The 958-nt window shown below is 39.1% G+C and overlaps 1 protein-coding gene across 1 annotated transcript in view; it reads left to right on the top strand.

Annotated features, from left to right (window-relative positions):
• Nucleotides 1–958, top strand: part of atad3 (ATPase family AAA domain containing 3) — a 23,850-nt gene that overhangs the window by 14,100 nt on the left and 8,792 nt on the right. Inside the window, exons 4-6 of the mRNA XM_016257893.1 lie at nucleotides 77–154; nucleotides 223–292; nucleotides 376–541. Of these exons, the coding sequence (XP_016113379.1) occupies nucleotides 77–154; nucleotides 223–292; nucleotides 376–541 (314 nt within the window). The remainder of the gene's footprint in view (nucleotides 1–76; nucleotides 155–222; nucleotides 293–375; nucleotides 542–958) is intronic.

Genomic DNA, 958 nt, shown 5'->3' with positions numbered 1-958 from the left:
TGGTGGTGATGTGATGTTATGATAGTGATGTGGTGATGATGGTGGTGATGATAATGATGTGATGTGATGATGGTGAAGATTGTTTCGTCCACAGAGGGCGCAGTATCAGGACAAACTGGCGCGGCAGCGGTACGACGAGCAGCTCCGGCAGCAGGTGCGTTTCTGCAGATTCTCTGACTCCTGATTGACATGCGTCAGTCTAACGCCTCTGTTCTTCCACAGCAACTCCTGAACGAGGAGAACCTGCGCAAACAGGAAGAGTCCGTGCAGAAACAGGAAGCCATGAGGAGAGGTCAGGCCGACTGATGTCATTCTGAAGAAATCGCCGCTTGTGTTCTTCGTCATCTGAACGTGATTGCATGTGTGTTTCCATAGCGACCGTTGAGCACGAGATGGAGCTGCGGCACAAGAACGAGATGCTGCGTGTGGAGGCGGAGTCTAAAGCTCGCGCACGCGTGGAGCGAGAGAACGCTGACATCATCCGTGAACAGATCCGACTGAAGGCGGCCGAACACAGACAGACCGTCCTCGAGTCCATACGGTAATATTATTTACTTAATATATACTCAGACATTTACTTTTTAAAATTCAAACTTTTTATACATTTAATAATATGAAAAAGCTTTTCTGAATTACATCAAAATTATTCTTTTTTTTTTAGGTTAAAAATGCTAATAAAATATTTATAAATCTCTCTTACTAAAAATGTTTTCATGACTCCATAAAATAAACTAAATATTTGTATATTTATTTATATATTTAGTTTTTAGGTAAAAATGCTAACAAAATATTTACAAATGTCCCAGATATAAATATTCACAAAGTGTTGCAGCTTCTTTACAGAAGGCATATGTTTTTTAAATTGTAGCAACATCTGGAAATTCTATAATATACAAATCTACAACTATTGTTTTCGTTATATATATATATATATATATATACAGTGGGTACGGAAAGT

The sequence above is a fragment of the Sinocyclocheilus grahami genome, unplaced genomic scaffold (genome assembly GCF_001515645.1).
Source record: "Sinocyclocheilus grahami isolate Dianchi unplaced genomic scaffold, SAMN03320097.WGS_v1.1 scaffold1614.1, whole genome shotgun sequence".
Taxonomy (NCBI): Eukaryota; Metazoa; Chordata; class Actinopteri; order Cypriniformes; family Cyprinidae; genus Sinocyclocheilus; species Sinocyclocheilus grahami.
Note: the sequence above shows the minus strand (reverse complement) of the source record. Positions and strands in the feature narration are given on the sequence as shown.